This window comes from Mytilus californianus, unplaced genomic scaffold (assembly GCF_021869535.1).
Source record: "Mytilus californianus isolate M0D057914Y unplaced genomic scaffold, xbMytCali1.0.p SCAF_1, whole genome shotgun sequence".
In the NCBI taxonomy this organism is placed as follows: Eukaryota; Metazoa; Mollusca; class Bivalvia; order Mytilida; family Mytilidae; genus Mytilus; species Mytilus californianus.
This window is the reverse complement of record NW_026262581.1, coordinates 100,886,984-100,906,447: the sequence shown is the minus strand read 5'-3', so window position 1 is coordinate 100,906,447 and position 19,464 is coordinate 100,886,984. Positions and strand designations below refer to the sequence as shown.

The window sequence follows — 19,464 nt, the reverse complement described above, 5'->3', positions numbered from 1 at the left end:
TTTTATTTTTGTCAATAAAATGTTTAGGGTCGGCATCAGAAACGGAGGTAGGGTCGGGAAACCGAAAAAAACACACCATTAATTTATTTTGGCCTTATGTAGAAAATGATGGATTAAACCTGGTTTTATAGCTAGCTCTCATTTGTATGACAGTCATATAGAATATTGAACTGATGCTCACTAATGACACCCCAGCAATAAGAATTCGTTAAACAGGAAATTGTTGAGTAATTGGTGTGAAAATGCATCATCCAGTGTAGCATGCTTATATGAAGACAGATACCAAATTTCAGGGTGCTCTGATTCAAAGTTCCTGAGAAAAATTAGACGAAAACTACATACATGGTCATAATGTGTTAGAATATATAAGAATTCATTAAAAAGGAAGTTGATGAGTGATAAATCTGAAAAATGCATCACACAGTAAAGCATGCCTACATTACAATTAATTTGAAGCTTGATACCAAATTCAAGGAAGCTCTGATTTGTAGTTCCTGAGAAAATGCATCGGAAATTTTATGGGATGGACGGAAACACTTATGGACAGACATACCCAGTATGTCCCCCTTTCCTTTCTGAGCCGGGTTGTAATAATCCATCTGTTGTGATTATTTTGGTAAAATTATTAAATTGTTTAGTAAATATTGCTGACATTGCCTATTAAATATACAGAACTAGAAATAAAGCATTTCCATAAATATAAATTGTACTATACTATAATATTATACATGTTAAGAAGTGATCATTTTGGTTAAAAGAGTAAACTAATCTGATGCCATGAATACTTGGATCTGTAGTTTGGTTTGCTACCTTTTTATTTTCAATATTTGGTTAAATCCACTAATGAGCAGAAATATATTTTTATATGTGCAAAGGGTGCATTACAATTCAATATCTTGTAACATTTGCATCATTACTTTTGAGTGATGCCATTTCAGATAGACTACATGTTCCAGCAGGTATCACTTTCAACTACTAGTCACATGCTTTTATACTAACACAAAATACTTTGAAAATAAGATGTAAGATTTGTTAAATACTTGATATTATTGCTATTTGGTGTTTTTTTCCTTTGATCTTTTTGTTTGTTATAATTTTTTTAATCATGTTACTCGCTTGAGATAGAAAATATAGCTAGAAACTAAGGGCACACTATGTAAACATCAACGACGTAATAGGCAAAATAGCGATAAACAGATTATCAATGGTCTTTCAAACTCAAGGATGTTTCTGAGTTTGTAGCTGAGAAACACCCTCGTTTGAAAAACAACTGATAATCTATAATTCTCCCCATCAGCTGATTTTGTTGTCAGATAATATCTTATATTGGATCCATCACTCTTCCCCTTTAGATACTTTTGACTTCAAATGTTTGGTTGTAAACACCACTGAATAATATAATGCACACCCATGCATCAAATTAACTTTGGCATCAAGGAAATTTGAACTTGTACAGCAGGCAAAAATCTTAACAGACAGTTATGTGAATATTACCTCTATTAGCACAAGCCATCCATCTGATACCTCTATTTGGATTTGCTGTCTGTCCAACTGCATATGTAAATACCCTAACTTGGTCCTGTAAAATTTGATCAAATTATTCAGCTTACTGAGCTAGTCTTTTTTTATTCAATGATGGTTTGATAATCTTAAAATTCTTTTTAATACAACACACTTAAAGTATATTACTTAAAAGAATATTTAATTCAAATAAATATCAAAATATTTTTTTTTAATATAAATACATGTTTGTAGCACATCACATACTGAACATGTGTATTTTTCTCATAATCCATATCCTTAACCAATTAAAAAAAAATACAAGATTTTTCAATAATTTTTTTTAATTTCAGGTATTCAAATAAAAATTATATCTCTTTGTTTTTGCAGTATATAATATATCCAACCTCATCTGGTCTTTTAAAGTTGCGTTCATTAAAGACCTTTTCTGCATCATCAGTACCTCCATCAGTCAACAGCATGATCATCCTGTTACACTTAGCACCACTGTTGCTTGAATTGTCAAACTACAAAATATCATCATAAAATTTAAAGTTACCTGTAACCGGCTCCATTCAGCTTTTAGATCAATAAATATCAAAAGCATGAAGTATTACATCAATAGTTGGAACTCATCAATATTTAGAACTATTACATGTTGATGAGATGTGAATATATCCTGCTTTGAACTAGACGGACACACAAAGTAGAGTTTTTGACATGCTAGCTCACAAGGTAACCGTCAACAGGAAGATAAATCACTCCACTCAGACATATTATTCTGACTCAGAGCTCCTGTCGTTGCTCTTACTCCTAATTACCAGCAAATATCAATTTTAAAGTCCCCGACAGACTAAAGGACATTGGACAGACATACAGACAACTGTTAAACAGTAAACCCCTCATTGGGAGTTTGAGTATAATAATAAATGTGAAATATCTCTGGAAAAAATATTTACCTTATCAAATTCATCAAATGCAAATGTTAAAGCTGACTCATAATTGGCCATATCTTTTGCTTGTAAGTTATCAACTCCCTCCTTTAAAATCTACAATTATAAAACATTAACTAAGCATACAAATTTCAAATTACTCAGCCATACATTAAATAAACTTAAATGTCAAAAGTTCCTACAAATGCAGTGCCGTTATTCTCCATGACTAACCAGTGGACCAAGATAATATACAATACTGTGAAAGTATTATTGTTCCTGGGGTACCAATGGGGATTTGTTGGTTCTTCCCTTCAAAAAAAAAAATTAAGATTCAGGAAAGGTTAAAATTGATCCTTCTTTTTTGTATATCTGGCTGATATACTTAAAAATTTTACATAAAACAGTTGTGATATAACTAGTGATACAAAAAAAGACGTCTTTTAAATGCATCACATTATAAATTACAAAGTTATGACCTCTTAATTATGCCTTACAGTGTTCCAGCTAGGTCGTTTTCACAGGGCGGTCCGGCTGCCCTTTCCAGAGTGCCACCCTGTGCCCTTTTTACAGTTTACAGGGCGCCCTGCCTTTTTTGAAGATCGATTGGTATATTATTTTGATCGTATTGATATGATCAGCCAATTACGAAAATTTACCTGGCGACAAGTATATGACTTTGTTTACGACCCCAAGCTAATCAACGGTTACAACAGGTGTCATAATCTGTTGTTATAGGTAATCCGTTTATCGAATGGGTCATTTAATGATCATCAACATTAATTCATTCAAATAGAATCGGTCAGACGGCATTTGTCTTTGAACTTGAAGAAATGTTCATACAACTTGGGCACAATTAGCAATGTTTACTGTAGTTTCATGGAGAAAATGTAATTGACAGAAAGTCGAAAACCATAATCAACTCGTTAAAAACATTGCTCTTATTGTTTTCCGTGAAATAAATAGCAAATTAAGACGTATTTTTCATTGACTGCCTTCATTTTTTATACGAAAATAACAAAATCGGCCGCCATATTGTTGATCGTATTTACATCTTCTACGTACTGTTTATTATCCTCCAAAGACGGAACACACCCAAATAAAGAAAGATAACTCAATCTTATTTTTTCCTAGCATTGAGTAACCTACTAAGATATTATAAAATATGTCTTCATACTTCTGGTTTTAGAATTTATATGTTTAGGTGTTTTGAGTTATGGGAAAAGTTAAAGAGGGTCTTAGTAGCAGGGTTGGTAGGGTGCCTTGGTCATCTTTTTCTGTATTTTTTATTTTCAATCCAAATTTTCACTGTTCACTATATCCTAACATTGTGCATTTACAGCTGTTTTGTGCTGTATTGCCATTAAGCACAGAAAAGGTAGAAAGGTGAAACTTGTAAAGTGTGTCAGACCATAGAAACAGAATGAAGCAGGACATTTTTCAAAAAATACTGCATATAAAGCTTAACTGTGCCAAGCAATGATTTAAAACTTGTGTCACAAGCTGCTTGATAAGTTTTCAGCCTAAAAAGTAGAAAGATAGTTTTTCTCTGGGCTAATGATGTTGTTCTTGTATATTTATAACCAGTGATTCAATGAACAAACAATGTTTGGTTATAATCTTTATTAAAACATGCCCTTTTCATATTATCATATCACGCGTTAAATGCCCTTTTTCAGGATTGGCACCCTGCCCTTTTGAAATCCTAGCTGGAACACTGCCTTATTTATGTTGTAATGTCAGATTTGGTCTTTCTTTTTATAATTATTTTAATAACAACTTTTTTGCATTTCTTTATTGTCCCTCCCGTTATTTGATGATTAACATGTGACACTCACTAGCTCTTGATAATATGCTACTAAAATATTAGTACAATCATGATATCCTATAGTTCTAACATACATATGATTTGGGATCTGAACAACAAACCAGAAAACCTATGTGTGAAAAAAGAGACATTATATATAAATAAGTCAATGAGACAGCAACCCAAAAACAAAACTAACCAAAAGACATGTCAAGATGAATAAACATAACTATTTGCCACACATTATTTGACGATTCCAACCAATCAATTGATTTTAGCTGACACAGTTGAATATCTGTCAAATTCTTATGTGTGATTAACGTATACCATGAGTTTTCATCTTTTTTCTCTTATTTTGAATGGTTTGCTCATAAAATGCTTTAGCTTGTCAAATCTGTGAATATACTTGTATAAAATTCACTAAAATATTTAATGAATTCCAAAGTTTTTATATAAAGATGGTGTTAACCCATCAAATAAAATACAATATTTAGGTCATAAAATTTCATAATGAATTTTCTGTTTCAATTTTAATCAACAAATCACGAATAATGCATTATATGTATAAATAAACTCATCAAAGATACCAGGCTTATAATTTTCTACATCCCACACTCTTTTTGTTTACAAACCACTCACAAGCAACCATCAAATTAAAATAGTTAAAAGGCCAAAGAAATACGAAGAGCATTGAGGACCCAAAATTCCTGAATTTTTGCTGAATACAGCTAAGGTAATCTATTTCTGGGGTAGAAAATCCTTAGTATTTAAAAAAGATAATATATACAATGTACCTTTTAAACTGTATTGGTGAGCATAAAAGTTTCTAAACTTACCTTCTTATTTCTGTGGTTAGCCTGGACAAATGTTTCAAAACAGCTGACAAATGTCACACTTTTGGAAAACTAAAGATAAAAGATTTGAATTAAATAAGATTTCATATTGATAAGGAAAAAAGAAAATGAAAACAAAATAAAATCAATCTAATAACATACCCAATAATTTCTTTGTATCTTAAGCATTAATTTCATATACAAATAAAATGTATATGTAACAGACTATATGATATGGGTTCTTCTCATTGTTGAAGGCCATACAGTTTCCTATAATTGCTTACATCCACTTCATTTGACCTCTGGTGGATAGTTGTCTCATAAGCAATCATATCACATCTCCTTATTTTTATATATCAGATATATATGTTCATAAATAGGTATAGAAAATACTTGAAATGCATGATCATTACCAATGTTTCTATCATAACTGCAGTCCCTTGGACTATTTATATATCAGGATATTACCCTTTTCATAAATAATCATTATATAACTACCATTGATATACTTTTCTTTGTTTCTGAGAAATGAGACTTAAACAATGAACTTGGAGAGAAAAGTTTAAATATCCTTGCCAAAAAATTTGAGAAGCCATAGCGGGCATAAAAGTTCCAAAATTTTAAAAATTGAGATAAATTTATGAAGCTAGAAATGTTAATCAGCCCAATGTAAAGTTAGAAAAAAAATAAAATATTTGTTAAAATTTTACCTGAACATGAAATATTTTTGAACTTCAATATACTAGAATATGTGAAACCTTACTTCCATTAAAAACACAAAATTGAAAAAGGTTCTAGAAAAAAGTATGTTTTGTTTTGTGGCTGTCATTGAGTTATAGTTCTTACATTTGCAATATTGACAAAATCATTTTCTCCAAGTGTGTCGAGAATGGATTTGACTGCCACTTTGATTAAACTTAAAGCTTGCCCATGTACACTTCCACTTCTGCAATAATAAAATACACAACATGTCAAATTTAAATAAAATGCTCCGCAGGGCACAGCTTGATACGACCGCAGAGGTCGAACCCTGAACAGTTGGGGCAAGTATGGACACAACATTCAAGCTTGATACAGCTTTGCATTTGGATTGTGATTAAATATTTGACACAGCATAGGTTTCTGACACAGAATGAATGTGGTCTAAGAACTTAAAAATTTTAAATTGGACATTCACCTATTATGGTCCAATATCCAAAATCTAAATACATGGTTAGATTCAGCATATCAAAGAACCCCAAGAATTCAATTTTTGATGAAATCAAACAAAGTTTAATTTTGGACCCTTTTGACCTCAATGTGGACAAAGTTGATAACGGGGCCCAAAAAGCAAAAATCTAAATACATGGTTAGATTCAGCATATCAAAGAACCCCATATATTCAATTTTTGTTGAAATCAAACAAAGTTTAATTTTGGACCCCGATTTGGACCAACTTGAAAACTGGGCCCATAATCAAAAATCTAAATACATGTTTAGATTCAGCATATCAAAGAACCCTAAGAATTTAATTTTTGTTAAAATCGAACTAAGTTTAATTTTGGACCCTTTGGACCTTAATGTAGACCAATTTGAAAATGGAACCAAAAATTAAGAATCTAAATACATGGTTAGATTCGGCATATCAAAGAACCCCAATAATTCAATTTTTGATGAAATCAAACAAAGTTTAATTTTGGACCCTTTGGACCTCAATGTGGACCAATTTAAAAACGGGGCCCAAAATCCAAAAACTAAATACACGGTTAGATTCAGCATATTAAAGAACCCCAAGAATTCAAGAATAAAACCCGATTGAAATTGGTCAAGAAATAAGCAATTTATACGAAGTATCTTCTTTTGCACAATACTGTGCAATTAAATATTTCTTGCTATTGCGCAATACTGTACACTTGACAATTTCTTGCTATTGCGCAATATTGTGCTATTGGATATTTCTTGCTATTGCACAATACTGTGCAATTGAAGATTTCTTGCTATTGCGCAATACTGTGCAATTGAAGATTTCTTGCTATTGTGCAATACTGTGCAATTGAAAATTTTTTGCTATTGCACAATACTTATTATATAATAATTTACACATCCTGTTTGGTGTGTATCTCCTACCATATCATTATTATTTGCTTTTAAATATAAATCAGAAATAACCAACTTAAAATGGAAAATTTTAAAAGAAAGAAAAAAGGAAAAAAAGGAAAAAAAAAAATCCCCCCCCCAATTTTTTGAACCCCCTTATGATTCATCACCCCCAAACTCAATCCCAGCCTTCCCTTTGTGGTATGGTACCTTGCAGTACAATTTCAGAGAGATCCATACACTTGAACACAAGTTATTGTCTGGAAACTAGAATAAAATGCTTCGCTGGGGCGCAGCTTGATACGACCGCAGAGGTCGAACCCTGAACAGTTGGGGCAAGTATGGACACAACATTCAAGCTTGATACAGCTCTGAATTTGGATTGTTATTAAATATTTGACACAGCATAGGTTTCTGACACAGAAAGAATGTGGTCTAAGAACTTGAATTTTTTTAATTTACCTATTATGGTCCAATGTCCAAAATCAAAATACATGGTTAGATTCAGCATATCAAAGAACCCCATATATTCAATTTTTGTTAAAATCAAACAAGTTTAATTTTGGACCCCAACTTGGACAAACTTGAAAACTGGGCCCATAATCAAAAATCTAAACACATGTTTAGATTCAGCATATCAAAGAACCCCAAGAATTCAATTTTTGCTAAAATCAAACTAAGTTTAATTTTGGACCCTTTGTACCTTAATGTAGACCAATTTAAAAAACGGGACTTAAAATTAAAAATCTAAATACATGGTTATATTTGGAATATCAAAGAACCCCAATAATTCAATTTTTGATGAAATCAACAAAGTTTAATTTTGGACCCTTTTGACCTCAATATGAACCAATTTGATAGCGGGGCCCACAAATAAAAAATCTAAATTCATGGTTAGATTCAGCATATCAAAGAACCCCATATATTCAATTTTTGTTGAAATCAAAAAAAGTTTAATTTTGGACCCCAACTTGGACCAACTTGAAAACTGGGCCCATAATCAAAAATCTAAACACATGTTTAGATTCAGCATATCAAAGAACCCCAAGAATTCAATTTTTGTTAAAATCAAACTAAGTTTAATTTTGGACCCTTTGGACCTCAATGAAGACCAATTTAAATCAAAGCGCGAAAGCGCTGTAAAGGCAGTTAATTACAGGTTGTGTGTATTTTTAGTCCAGTTATATCATTATCTTGCATAGTACATTGTACTTATCAGAGGTGGCTTTCAGTATTTAAGATTTAGAGTTCTCTAATGATATTGAACAAGTTTTATGAATGTCATATTCTGAGCACTATATGAAGGCGATTGTTCTCACTTGTTTATGAACTAGTGCATTATGTCCAGTTTGTACCTTTTTTATCTATGTTTATAGTCAAATACTGTTTAAAATAGTTTGGCATTTTCTTTTAAGTAATAAGTAAATGTTATCAACTGTATTTTATTCAACTTTGCAAATGTGGTTTGTTACTGGTAAGTACATTGTATGGATGATAGTTGTTTCATTGGCAATCATAACACATCTCCTTATTTATATAATGATCTATATTCAACGACCTCAGGTACAAAAAAAATGTATGTAACTAAACTATGATGGGAAACCTTTGACTTCTTTCTTTAATATAAACTTTTGATTTGGTACCATAGAACTATGTAGAATAAATGTACATTGCAACATGTCAACTCTTGCAATGACAATACTTTTTTTAGAAACTATAACTCCAAGCAAAATTATATTTCCAAGTATAAAGTAATTTATGAATGAAACAAGAGTGCACACGCTGAAATGTCTCGCCTTCTTTACTAATCATTGATATTATGTTGATAGTCCTAAATATAAAGCTTTATTACAACTGTCACATAAACTTAACATTAACCAAGTAAACTAAACATTGACCAATGAACCAAGAAAATGAGGTCAAGGTCAGATGAACCATGCTAGGCAGGCATGTACAGCTAACAATTCTTCCATACAACAAATATAGTTGACCTATTGCTTATAGTTTAAGAAAAACAGACCAAAACACAAAAACTTAAAACTGAGCAATGAACCTTGAATATGAGGTCAAGGTAAAAAAAAACCTGCGTGACTGACATATAGATCATAAAATATTTCCATACACCAAATATAGTTGAACTATTGCATATAGTATTAGAAAAAAAGACAAAACTCAAAAACTTAACTTTGACCACTGAACCGTGAAAATGAGGTCAAGGTCAGATGACACCTGCCAGCTAGACATGTACACCTTACAATCATTCCATACACCATGTACACCAAATACAGTAGACCTATTGCATACAGTATAAGAAAAACAGACCAAAACACAAAAACTTAACTATAACCACTGAACCATGAAAATGAGGTCAAGATCAGATGACACCTGCCAGTTGGACATGTACACCTTACAGTCCTTCCATACACCGAATACTAGACCTATTGCTTATAGTATCTGAGATATGGACTTGACCACCAAAACTTAACCTTGTTCACTGATCCATCAAATGAGGTCGAGGTCAAGTGAAAACTGTCTGACGGGCATGAGGACCTTGCAAGGTATGCACATACCAAATATAGTTATCCTATTACTTATAATAAGAGAGAATTCAACATTACAAAAAATCTTAACTTTTTTTTCAAGTAGTCACTGAACCATGAAAATGAGGTCAAGGACATTGGACATGTGACTGACAGAAACTTCGTAACATGAGGCATCCATATACAAAGTATGAAGCATCCAGACCTTCCACCTTCTAAAATATAAAGCTTTTAAGAAGTTAGCTAACGCCGCCGCCGGATCACTATCCCTATGTCGAGCTTTCTGCGACAAAAGTCGCAGGCTCGACAAAAAGGAGTTCTTAATTAAGTAATAGACTGATTCGCTGAGCGCAGCTGGATACACCCACAGAGGTCCAAACCTGAACAGTTGGGGCAAAAATGGACACAATATTCAAGCTTGATACAGGTCTGAATTTGGATTGTAATTAAATATTTGACAGATTATAGTTTCTGAATAAATGTAGTCAAAGAACTTGAAATCGGTTATATGAATTGAATTTATATTCAATTAAAGATTTCTTGCTGTTGTGCAATACACTGTGCTGTTGCGCAATACTTAATAAATCTGTTGCCAGACTATAAACAAATAAAGTTCAATTTCTTCTCAATGTCATATTTGAAATTTATGAAAATCAATCATGTTGTCAATAGGGAGATTACATCAATAGCTATAAATAATTCACCAAAGTTTCATGCGAACTGCTTAAAGCATTTTTGAGTTGTTGTCCAAAAACTGGAAAATCCCCCCCTTTTTAATGAATAAAACCCCATAACTCAGAAATGTAAAATCTAAAATTTATAAAATTCTAAAGGGAGCTTACGGATTGATAATTTAGTCTTAGATGCAAGATTTTTTTATCAGTTGTTTGTGGCTTTGAACTAGCTGTCAGTAAATGCGAGTACTCTCAGATCTGTACTTAGTGTCTTTTTGTTGTTTGGATGTACAACTACCCGGCCACGTCCACTTGTATTTGTATTTATCCATCTGATGAGTTAAGCCTCTTTCAACTGATTTTTATAGTTCGCTCTTATATTGTACTGTTACACCACTGTCCCAGGTTTGGGGGTGGGTTGGGATCCAGCGAACATGTTTAACCCCGCCACATTCTGTATGTACATGTATGTGCCTGTCCCAAGTCAGGAGCCTGTAATTCAGTGGTTGTCCTTTGTTTATGTGTTGCATATTTGTTATTCGTTCATTTTTTGTACATAAATTAGGCCGTTAGTTTTCTTGTTTGAATTGTTTTACATTGTCATTTCGGGGCCTTTTATAGCTCACTGTGCAGTATGTGCTTTGCTCATTGTTGAAGGCCGTACTGTGACCTATAGCTGTTAATTTCTGTGTCATTTAAATTTGGTCTCTTGTGGAGAGTTGTCTAATGGCAATCATACCACATCTTCTTTTTCATATTTACATCAACAGATATAAATTAAACAATTCACCAAAGTCAAGGTGAGACAACAAAACTTAGTTGTAAGATCTCTGAAATTTTTTACACGGTACAAGTTTTTCTAATTGTTGGAGATTGTATGGTGACAGTAACACCTGTAACTGCTTAACCCATTTCTTATGCACTTTGGTTCGATAAACTCACTGAATATCATACCACATCTCCTTATTTTTATATGCATTACAATTTACATGTGCATGTAATTGTAAATAATATTTATATATATATATCAGAACAAACTTCATTGCGTCACTTTTATTTATGCATCCTTTGGCACAATACAAGTTCTAAAATTACACAACATAAAACAACTAAATGTTATTTCAGATGAAAGTTTTGTTTCAGTTCCATTCATAGGATTTATTAGAATTTTGTATGTTTTGCCAAGTCCAATAATTAGCTCTATGTGCACGTGTTAATTGGAGACTTTTCTATCCCGTATAAGAGTTTTGGAACTAATTCTGTTTCTTTTTTTGAAAAAAGTGAGCAAACAAATCTTGCACATTTAAACCTTTGTCTGCCATCACACTGTCACCTGGATCACATAATTGAACTATTCTACATCTGTCAACTATTTCACAGTCACTGGTACAACCAACATATGCATTAGAGACATAGTTGACTAAACCACCAGGTGTCGAACATACAAGTATTTTCAGTGTTTCTGTTTTTATATGATGAAAAGGTTGCCTGAGCTCTAGGAGCTTTAGGTTTTATCACGGGATATTCTGTGCTGTCAATAATAATCCAAGTTGTAGGAAACTTTAATTCTAAGTTGGATGGCGAAAAATACCTGACTAAACCACTAAATGGCCAAGTGTTAGCCTCACGCCACTGTTTAGACATAAAAACAATCCATGTTTACACAATATTCTTAACACTAGTTTCAATCTAGAATCTAGACAGTTCAAAGTTGGTTGTATAATGCATCAATTTCATCAAAGTCATAAAAAAACTGATTTTCAAATGACACCCTATCAATTTGAAAATATATGTATCTCAAACAATGTGCTGTTGGACCAAGTGTGGTCAAAACAAATAAAAATTTAGTATACAACTCTAAACCGGTATAAAAATGCATGGCTGTGTCACGTGTCTTCATTTCAAAATTCTCTGCTGAAAATATAGGCATTGATGGTGTTTGCGTAATTCCATCTGTGAAGCTCAACATTAGCTCGGCAGTTGGTGGTGGACAGTCATAAATCCTGTCTGCAGTATGAATTACTTCTTCAGGAAAACCAACTTTACAATCAAAACTTTCCTCTAGATTTCTACTACAATATTCATCAAGTTTAGTTCTTTTGTTTTCACAGGAAACTGCCCTGATTTTTCTTTTTGCGGACGATTCAGTCTCTTGCTTGGTCCAGGAAAATAGGCTGGGATTGGCAGTAGACTTAAGTCTCTGTATGGTGGGTTTGTGCCCTGAAAAAGGTTATAAAACATTAGTTTTTTGATAATTAAATGAACTTCCATTAGCAATGCATACTTTGTACAGAAGCAAGTTAACTCGTACCATTGTAAACTCGTACCACTGGGAGGTCGTACCAATCAGAACTCGTACCACTGCAAACTCGTACCATTAAAAATATATTCAAAAATATGAAAGTTTTATGATTTTTTTTTGGTAAACTAAATAAAAAAAGTTGAATTACTTGAATTTTATACTAGATTTTAATGAAAACTTAGACAAAAATACGAATGTTTTATGATTATTTTTTTTTAAAGCTTCATACAAAAAATTAAAATATCTTTGAAATTTATACCAGATTTTAATGAAAACTTAGACAAAAATACAAATGTAATTTCTTAATTACCATGCTAATAAATATATTAAATTCCTTTGATTGTGTGATTATTGGCCTGGTTGATTATTAACTAATCAACTTGTTTTTTTTTATCTTTAACTAATCAACTTGTATAATCATATAAGCATGGTCATATTCTGCTGAAATGTGCTGAATATTGTATAAAAATAAATTTCATACTTTCTAACTGTTGGTCATAAACAATTTTAAACCTTTAAAACACAATCAATAAATTCTTTCATTAAATAAAATTCCTTTTAGAAACAATAGAAAAATACCCAAATCTATTCAATGTTACTGATTTGGAATGATTAAAAATTAAATCAAATAGTTGTCAGTAAAAGTTTAAAAAAGAGTCTATTCAAGGGAGACAACAAAGCCAATCTGCCACGGTTTTCTCTATCCAATTAGACAAGGAAAATTAGCTACAAATTGGTTATTGTAATTTCAAATTATATACATTTTACAGACTTAAGAGGTATTGAGTGAAATTAAAGTATATATTCATCATTAAACACCATTTGAATGCATTTAAATAAGTTGGTACGAGTTTACAATGGTATGAATTTACCGTGGTACGAGTTAGCAGTGGTACGAGTTTGCATTGGAACGAGTTTTTGTTAAGTGGTACGAGTTGACATTGGTACGAGTTACAATGGTACGAGATAACTATAATTCCTTTGTACTCGTAACCTGGCAAAATATTAACTAGATTTATTCATTACAATCTGGATAAAACTATGTTAGCCTGATTCAATGTACATCAAAATGTATGTTATGTAAATCCAAAGGACAAATGTAACAATGAGAGACGTATGCAACAAACATACATTGTTTGTACCTAAATAACTATAATATAGATGAGAGCATGTCATTGTTTTGTTCCTGTTAACATTGTCATTGATATTTTTCAAGAAAGTCTATGAGGCATAGCTTATGCATTCCTGTCATTACTACATATGCATAATTACTGCTAAAATAATTCTCAGTATGATGTACCTCTTGTAAGAAATCATTATAATTGTAGCAAGCACCAAAAAATCTCAAACAGATCACATTAAATCGTAATCCAAAAAATTATGACGTCTTGAATTAACCACCCCCTTTTATTCTAAAACGATAATTGCGGTTGTAAACTGACTTTGGTTTATTCGCATGGCGATTACATATATAACTATATATTTTAAAAAGAAAATAGAGTTTTACCATGAATAGTTTCCTGCACGTAGTCTTTTTCAGTAAAATGTGCCTTGCAAACAACAGCTGATTGAAATGGACTCCACGATTTCATCGTGTTCTCGTCCAATCTGCGTATGGGCCATGGCGTTGATCCAACTTTTCCTTCTTTTTAAGTCATTTGGAAATGCATGTCCTCCTCTTAAATGACATCCAAGTACACAACAACAAGTACTTGGCATCGTTAATTAATGCACAGTGCAGAAACCGGAAGTGGAAGTACAGGATCGGCTACCACGGCGCCACCTATTCAGGAACGATAATTTGCTACTTTATATAACTGCGAAATAACTATAACGTTAGACGGGTTCGCGTGCATAAACAGAAATGCGCTTTTAATTGTATAATATAATTCATGTTCAGTCGACCTTTAATTATTATATCAACGACTGAAATGATTTATAAACATCTAGATTGCAGATAACACTCGAAATTAACCCGACTTCTTTCCACACGGAATTCAAATAATTCTAGTTTGTCAATCGGTTGACTGCTTATAATGTAAAATACAAATATATCAAAAGTTTTTAAAACTAACAAAACACAATGATCGTTTCTCTATTTCCCAATGTAAATGAAATGAGACAAAACACATTTTATACCACAATAAGAAGAGGAGAGAATCAACATTTTCCGGATCTACTTGGAGCTAAATGACCCCCCACGTAGATAAGTTGGATATCGCGGAAAAAAATATTAACACGGCAACTAGAAAGGCATTAAAGCACTGCCTTTAAAAACGGAACCCAAATTAAAAATCTAAAAACACGGTTAGATTTGGCATATCAAAGAACCCCAATAATTCAATTTTCGATGAAATCAAACAAAGTTTAATTTTGGACCCTTTTGACCTCAATATGAACCCATTTGATAGCGGGGCCTACAAATAAAAAATCTAAATACATGGTTAGATTCAGCATATCAAAGAACCTCATATATTCAATTTTTGTTGAAATCAAACAAAGTTTAATTTTGGACCCCAATTTGGACCAACTTGAAAACTGGGCCCATAATCAAAAATCTAAATACATGTTTAGATTCAGCATATCAAAGAACCCCATATATTCAATTTTTGTTGAAATCAAACAAAGTTTAAATACTGGACCCTATCTTGGACCAACTTGAAAACTGGGCCCATAATCAAAAATCTAAACACATGTTTAGATTCAGCAAATCAAAGAACCGCAAGAATTAAATTTTTGTCAAAATCAAACTAAGTTTAATTTTGGACCCTTTGGACCTCAATGCAGACCAATTTAAAAAACAGGACCCAAAATTAAAAACCTAAATACACGGTTAGATTTGGAATATCAAAGAACCCCAATAATTCAATTTTAGATGAAATCAAACAAAGTTTAATTTTGGACCCTTTTGACCTCAATATGAACCAATTAGATAACGGGGTCCACAAATAAAAAATCTAAATACATGGTTAGATTCAGCATATCAAAGAACCCCATATATTCAATTTTTGTTGAAATCAAACAAAGTTTAATTTTGGACCCCAATTTGGACCAACTTGAAAACTGGGCCAAAAATCAAAAATCTAAATACATGTTTAGATTCAGCATATCAAAGAACCTCATATATTCAATTTTTGCTAAAATCAAACAAAGTTTAATTTTGGACCCTTTGGACATTAATGTAGACCAATTTGAAAACTGGACCCAAAATAAAAAATCTAAATACACTGTTAGATTCGGCATAACAAATAAATAAATGTGATCAAAGATTTTACAAATCTAATGCGCCATACTGTGCAATTAAAGATTACTTCTTGAAATTTTTCAATATTTGAAATTTGAAAAAAAAATAATATTTGAAGAATAATTCTTTTTAATTTCTGAAATCTGAAATGAGAAAAAATTGGCCCCCCACAATTTCTTTTTATCCCCCCCCCCCTTTTTCCCCCAAAAAAATTCTTTCCCTCAAGATATGGTCATAATCTCAATTCAAATTTCCAATGGAGTTGGCAACCATAATTACCCATTTAAATTTACCATAGTGCTAACTTAATCTATTTTATAATAGAATTAATAAAAATATAGTGTCAAATCTTTCATATGGATTTTTTTGTAAAAAAAAAAGATAAAAACATTTGCAGATATTTTTACTGGTCTTCCTTTATAAATATGCATTTCTTTAAACATAATTTAAAAGCAGTGTAAGGGAAGTAACCAAAACGTTGTATTTGGATTACCTCCCTTACACTGTTTTAGATTATCTTTATTGTTCATTAACCATTACTTTATACATAATTTAAAAGCAGTGTAAGGGAGATAATTTCAATGATGTATTTGATTTATCTCCCTTACACTGCTTTAAATTATGTTTTGTACTAAAGTATTTGTCCATTAACCAGGACAACCTTGTTTTCCCCCCTTTTTTGCCCGTAATTCCTAAACGGTTTGAGCCATAACCCCCCAAAGCAAATCCTAACCATCCCTTTGTGGTATGGAAACTTGTAGTATAATTTCAGAGAGATCCATACACCGTTCCACAGTTATTGTCTGGAAACTAGAAAATGCTCATTTTTGGCCCCTTTTTGGCCCCTAATTCCTTAACTGTTGGTACCATAACCCCCAAAATCAATCCCAACCTTCCTTTTGTGGTATTTAACTTTATGGTCAAATTTCAAAAAGATCCATTCACTTAAACTAAAGTTAGAGTGCGAAAACCAATATGTATTCGGACGACGACGCCGGACGACGACGACGACGCCGGACGACGACGCCAACGTCATACCAATATACGACCACAAAATTTTTTTGCGGTCGTATAAAAATGTGTTTTTTGGCCCCTTTTTGGCCCCAAATTCCTAAACGTTTAGGGCAATTACCCCCAAACTCAAACCTAGCTTTCCCTTTGTGATATGGAACCTTGTAGTACAATTTCAGAAAGATTCCTACACTTACACACAAGTTATTGTCCTGAAACTAGAAAAATGCTTGTTTTTTGCCCCTTTTTTGCCCCTAATTCCTAAAATATTGAGGCAATTACCCCCATCATCAATCCCAGCCTTCCCTTTGTGGTATGGTACCTTGCAGTACAATTTCAGAGAGATCCATACACTTGAACACAAGTTATTGTCTGGAAACTAGAAAAATGCTTATTTTTGGCCCCTTTTTGGCCCCCAATTCCTAAACGTTTCGGCAATTACCCCCAAACTCAATTCCAGCTTTCCCTTTGTGATATGGAACCTTGTAGTACAATTTCAGAAAGATTCCTACTCTTACACACAAGTTATTGTCATGAAACTAGAAAAATGCTTGTTTTTTGCCCCTTTTTTGGCCCCTAATTCCTAAAATTTTGAGGCAATTACCCCCAAAATCAATCCCAGCATTCCTTTTGTGATATGGAACCTTGTGGTACAATGTCAGAGAGATCCATACACTTACACACAAGTTATGTCTGGAAGTTACAAAAATGCTTATTTTTGGCCCCTTTTTCCTTTACTGTTGGTACCATAACCCCCAAAATCAATCCCAACCTTCCTTTTGTGGTATTGAACCTTGTGGTAAAATTTCATAGAGATCCATTCACTTAAACTAAAGTTAGAGTGCGAAAACCAATGTGTCTTCGGACGACGACGACGACGACGACGACGAAGACGCCAACGTCATACCAATATACGACCACAAAAATTTTTTTGCGGTCGTATAAAAAATTGTCCAATCAATAATCTATTTTTCATAAACCTCTTCTTTACCTCTGACAGGATGTTTTGGGTTTCTTTTGTATATTATCATTTATCTAAATCTTTTTCTTAAAACTAAAAATATAACAGGTAAAAGTATTTTCAGTCTAAACTGAAGCTTTAAACACCATAGTTTTTAGTATTTTGTCACAGCCATTTTCAAGCCAAAAATTGTGTCAATGAACACTTTTAATATAAAAAAAAATGCTTCTGCCTTGGACTTCTAGCTGATTTGAAAGCTGTTTTCTTTACATTAATTTTTACAAAATACTGCAAAAAAAGGCAGCTTTTCTAGAAATTGAAAGCAACAAAAACTAAAGTGAAGTCTTATAATATTACTTATTCAACTCTCTTTAGTTTTCTCCACTGTCTTTTGTCGTAGCACATCAAATATATAACAAGCATTCTGAGAGTATTGCATGGCAATACATAGTCCCCTACCGCTTAAAAATTCATTGTACTGTAACAATATGCTAACTTGATCTATAACTTGTCATGGTGTAAACTATATAATAAATATCAAGTCAATATCTTCAAGAATGACGAAAAAAAGTTTAGAAAACTTATTATTTAAGTGAATTTTCTGTCCAAGGACCATAGCTCTGCACAAAATCATCAGAACAGAAATTCAAACTTGATCTGTAACTTGCCAAGATAAAACTCTATACCAATTACCAAATCAATATCTTCAAGCATGACGAAAAAAAGTGAGGAAAACTGATTATTTGAGTGAATTTTTTAAGTCCAAGGACCATAACTCTGCACAAAAGCATCAGACCGAAACAAAATTCGAACTTGATCTGTAACTTGTCATGATAAAACTATAAATCAATATCTTCATGCATGACGAAAAAAAGTGAGGAAAACTGATAATTTGAGTGAATTTTCTAAGTCCAAGGACAATAACTCTGCACAAAATCATCAGACCGGAACAAAATTCGTACTTGATCTGTAACTTGTTGTGATAAAACTATATAACAATTATCAAATCAATATCTTCAAGCATGACGAAAAAAAGTGCGGAAAACTGATTTGCAGGACTGACAGACAGACAGACGGAGTGCAAACCTAAAGTCCACTTCGACTTCGTCGGTAGGGGACTAAAAATCGTTTAGTTATTTGGAGTAGTTCCAAGTGATGGAATGTTGAAAAGTTGTTTTACTTACGTATCTATGAGAATTAACATATCTTTTGGTGAGCTAGAGCCTTGTGTATACCTATAAAAAAATTATTTATATAGCCTTTCTCTGTTGTCTAAAAATTACATATATATAATTGCCATTCCTTAAATTTTTTTCCTAGTTTTTTAAAATATTGTTCATGAAACATGCAACACCTCTTAAAATCAATTTTTCATCTTGCTGTTCATAAGTTTACAAGGATAATAAATAATGGTCATATTTATAATCATATAGAAATATTTAACTTACAGTGTCATCTTCATACGTGTTGACTGAATGTTTACAATACTATATACACAACTTCAATCATTCTGTATGTTAAGCAAGATTTTATGCAAGATACAATATTTACTAACTGTATATAAAAAAAATATTTTACTCAATA

At 32.3% G+C, this 19,464-nt stretch overlaps 2 protein-coding genes across 5 annotated transcripts in view; both read right to left on the bottom strand.

The window, feature by feature from the left end:
• LOC127727905 (voltage-dependent calcium channel subunit alpha-2/delta-2-like) overlaps positions 1 to 19,464 on the bottom strand; it is an 88,844-nt gene that overhangs the window by 55,939 nt on the left and 13,441 nt on the right. For all 4 annotated transcript variants that reach the window (XM_052235061.1, XM_052235082.1, XM_052235073.1 and 1 more), the window contains exons 8-13: positions 19,065 to 19,115; positions 5,919 to 6,018; positions 5,076 to 5,144; positions 2,460 to 2,549; positions 1,908 to 2,027; positions 1,495 to 1,579 (exon numbers count right to left, since the gene is read on the bottom strand). In XM_052235061.1, coding sequence (XP_052091021.1) covers positions 1,495 to 1,579; positions 1,908 to 2,027; positions 2,460 to 2,549; positions 5,076 to 5,144; positions 5,919 to 6,018; positions 19,065 to 19,115 — 515 coding nt within the window. The remainder of the gene's footprint in view (positions 1 to 1,494; positions 1,580 to 1,907; positions 2,028 to 2,459; positions 2,550 to 5,075; positions 5,145 to 5,918; positions 6,019 to 19,064; positions 19,116 to 19,464) is intronic.
• On the bottom strand, positions 11,401 to 14,387 carry LOC127728044 (uncharacterized). Its single transcript, XM_052235221.1, has 2 exons — positions 14,172 to 14,387; positions 11,401 to 12,582 (listed from the first exon to the last, which is right to left on the bottom strand). The coding sequence occupies exons 1-2, from the start codon at positions 14,254 to 14,256 to the stop codon at positions 12,068 to 12,070; spliced, it is 600 nt and encodes a 199-aa protein (XP_052091181.1). The 5' UTR covers positions 14,257 to 14,387; the 3' UTR covers positions 11,401 to 12,067.

What these genes read in the sequence shown, in the direction of transcription:
- LOC127728044 (XM_052235221.1), bottom strand. Translation starts at nt 14,256, where the DNA reads ATGAAATCGTGGAGTCCATTTCAATCAGCTGTTGTTTGCAAGGCACAT. An exon ending in CGTGCAGGAAACTATTCATG is followed by an intron (nt 12,583 to 14,171) that starts GTAAAACTCTAT and finishes AACCTTTTTCAG; the next exon opens with GGCACAAACCCACCATACAG.